Genomic DNA, 2,864 nt, shown 5'->3' with positions numbered 1-2,864 from the left:
ATCACAAATATAGAATAATCTCTTAGATTGATGTATGCATGCTCTTTGTATGTGCTAGAAAGGGTTGATTTATCTATTTCTGGGCTTTAACTGAAATAAGCATTGTATTTGCTGTATAAAAACCGCAAGAATTCTGAATTCAAAAAAGCTAAACGCGGTTTCATATTATTATTTTTTCATATTCATAAAAATAACAAAATGCAAGCAGTTAGAGAAAGTCTTGTTGGTTATGGCCATTGGATAGTACAATATGATCTGGGGCGAAAAGCACTAATCGATTCTTACGGCTCACATACTCAATACTATAGAGAAATTACAGCTATACTCTCCGAGGCTGGGTTTGTACGAATCCAGCAGAGTATATATTGGCATCAAGAGGGATGCCAGCTTGCGCTTGTAGTATTTCACCTTGGTCGTGTTCGTCGTTTACCATGGGTAAATAACCAGTCTCCAAACGGAGAACATCATCTTATAAGCATTCGAGTTTCCATTCAAGACGCAGACTATATGGACTTTACTTTGTATGTTCGTGGAGGGGATATGCCTGCTATTCCATTCTTTTGAGCATGCGAGAAGTTACCGCTTCTCTTTATTGTGCTAATGGGGATTCTTGATAATGGGTCAAGCGAATATATATATAAAAAAAGATGGATAGAATCTGTTATAAACTAGTTTATACAGAATAGATTTATTTTTATCGAAATCAATATATACTAAAGTTATGCATTTAAATTGGGAAGCTACTTTTTAAGCCTTTTTTCAGCTCATTTGAAGCCTTCGAATCGTGCTCAAAGAAATAGTCCTCTTTGTTATCTTCAATGTTCAGAATGAGCGATGAACCTTCCATCTAAAAATTCCTCAATGGAATATCAAGTCATGAACTCTTTTAAATAACATCAATTTTATTAATATATATAGTGACATCTTAGAAATATAATGTTTAGATAATTAAAATCGTCTTTTACATATCTGAAAAATTCAGTCGTAATTTTCGGCAATTTAGACATTATGTTCTGATTGAGGCATGGAAGTATCCACTGGTGGTTGGGTTTTCGCTGCTTTCATAGCGGAACTACGGTTCCTTCGACGCATGATGAAGAAAGTGATCAATGCTGCTAGGATAAAGCCTCCTAGGAATATACCCACACCACTGCCAATTAAATAGCCTGTTGACGGGCCAAAATAAATTGGGTCATCCAGATCATCTACAGATGACACAGTCAAGCCAAACTGTGCGTCTCCAGCCGGTACGGGAGCACCTAGAATCTGATTCCATTCCTGATTACCACTAGTTGTTAAATTACGCTTGAATAAACGCTCTAAATTGTCGGTAGGACTTTGGATAAGTACATAAATAGAGCCGTTATAAGCAGTAACACCAACTGATTCTGAGCAAGTTATCGGAAAACTATTATTTGTCACAGAAAGAGCAGGCATCCATGCCTGGTCGGATGAGACCGTTAAATCTGCACCAGCAGTAGTGAACACGTAAATGGTTTTTTCGTCGATTCGAGTACCAACAATATTCGTCCCACTCTTGCATCGCTGTCTTGACTTAATATCAATATAATATTGTGATTCATCTCCATATTGCATTCGAATTAGTTTGCGACTGTAGAGTTGATTTGAAACTCCCCACATCAAATTGTTCAGGGAAATCAGCTGCGAAGCTCCATAAAGCTCCTGGATTAGGGTTCCAGTTAATTGTGCACCAGCTTGAACGGCTGCTATGTCAATACGATAAATGTAGTAGTATTCCGCGGAAAGATATATGTATTTGTCGTTGGCAGATATAAGCGTAGGTCGTGTGCGGTAAGCTTTGCGTGCCAAGGGTAGCTCAACGGTCAGATCAGAAAGAGAGCCTTGTGCGAGATCTAAGAGGTTAAGACGAACAGTCTTATGGGATCTGCCACTTTGAAATCTTTGAAAATGCGTGACGAACAATACTGTAGGTTTGCCAGAGATAGTGGCCACTGTGCATTGAAAGCCATCGGTGTCAGGGAAAGTAGGTAGCGTAATATTCCCCAAATTTGAGTTTGTAAGCAACCCAGTTATCTGTTTGCCTGGTGTGAGTTTATATATTTCGCTGCCGTAGGGGATTAAACATGTAGAAGAGATAGAGGATTGCATTCTTTTTTTAATAATTGGAGAAAATGGGATATAGAAAATTATTCTTTAGTATAAAGCACGGTAAAAAACGGAGAAACTGGAATGATTTAGAAAATTTATGTTGTGAATGTTGTCTAATAATGAAAGAGATAATAGCGAATATATGAACGCGATATGCAATTAGCAGTTTGGAACTGGATGAAGAAAGAAATTTGGGGGGAGTAACTATTTGAACACCTACCCCCTTTTTTATACTCCATTGAAAATAAAGTAATTGCTCAGGGGCTTTGCAATGGAATTCAGTGCTACGCTTCAAATTTGCAAACTATAACCCTAAGCTCTGTCTATAAAGACGATGTTTTATCGGAAATTGATTACACAGTCAAACCGTAACTTGTATTATGTCGACTGTTGGTTGAGCAAACAAGATTGCTTAGCAACCCTATTTTCAACAATTTTGAGTCTATTTAATTTTATTTGAGGATGTCGAATAGTTGTTTAAAACACACTAAACTTAACAAAAAACCAAAAAAGACTTGATTAGAAGATCTAATTTTATATCCATCAATAATAGTTCGAAAATCTTGTGGTTGAATATTGTAGGTATTATTATCAATTAAAAGCCGAAGCTTAAGTGTTAGATCTCGGAGTGCAATGTCATGGAGTATGTTAGGTCCTGTGTCTAGACCAAATCACCTCTATTACACTATACGAGCAAAATGAAAAGCGGCTCAATAAACAGTTCATAAATATAT

General features: G+C 36.9%; 1 protein-coding gene across 1 annotated transcript; it reads right to left on the bottom strand.

Moving 5' to 3' along the window:
* Positions 1-999: 999 nt before the first annotated feature.
* Positions 1,000-2,130, bottom strand: VTP21DRAFT_3519 (uncharacterized protein; the record flags this gene model as incomplete). The annotated part of the gene is made up of 1 exon (XM_069393830.1): positions 1,000-2,130. One exon carries the CDS (start codon positions 2,128-2,130, stop codon positions 1,000-1,002), a length of 1,131 nt encoding a protein of 376 aa, XP_069248957.1.
* Positions 2,131-2,864: the final 734 nt, after the last annotated feature.

This window comes from Calcarisporiella thermophila (assembly GCF_041956535.1).
Source record: "Calcarisporiella thermophila strain CBS 279.70 unplaced genomic scaffold VTP21scaffold_18, whole genome shotgun sequence".
Taxonomy (NCBI): domain Eukaryota; kingdom Fungi; phylum Calcarisporiellomycota; class Calcarisporiellomycetes; order Calcarisporiellales; family Calcarisporiellaceae; genus Calcarisporiella; species Calcarisporiella thermophila.
The sequence above is the reverse complement of the archived record's forward strand: the minus strand, read 5'-3'. Positions and strand labels throughout refer to the sequence as shown.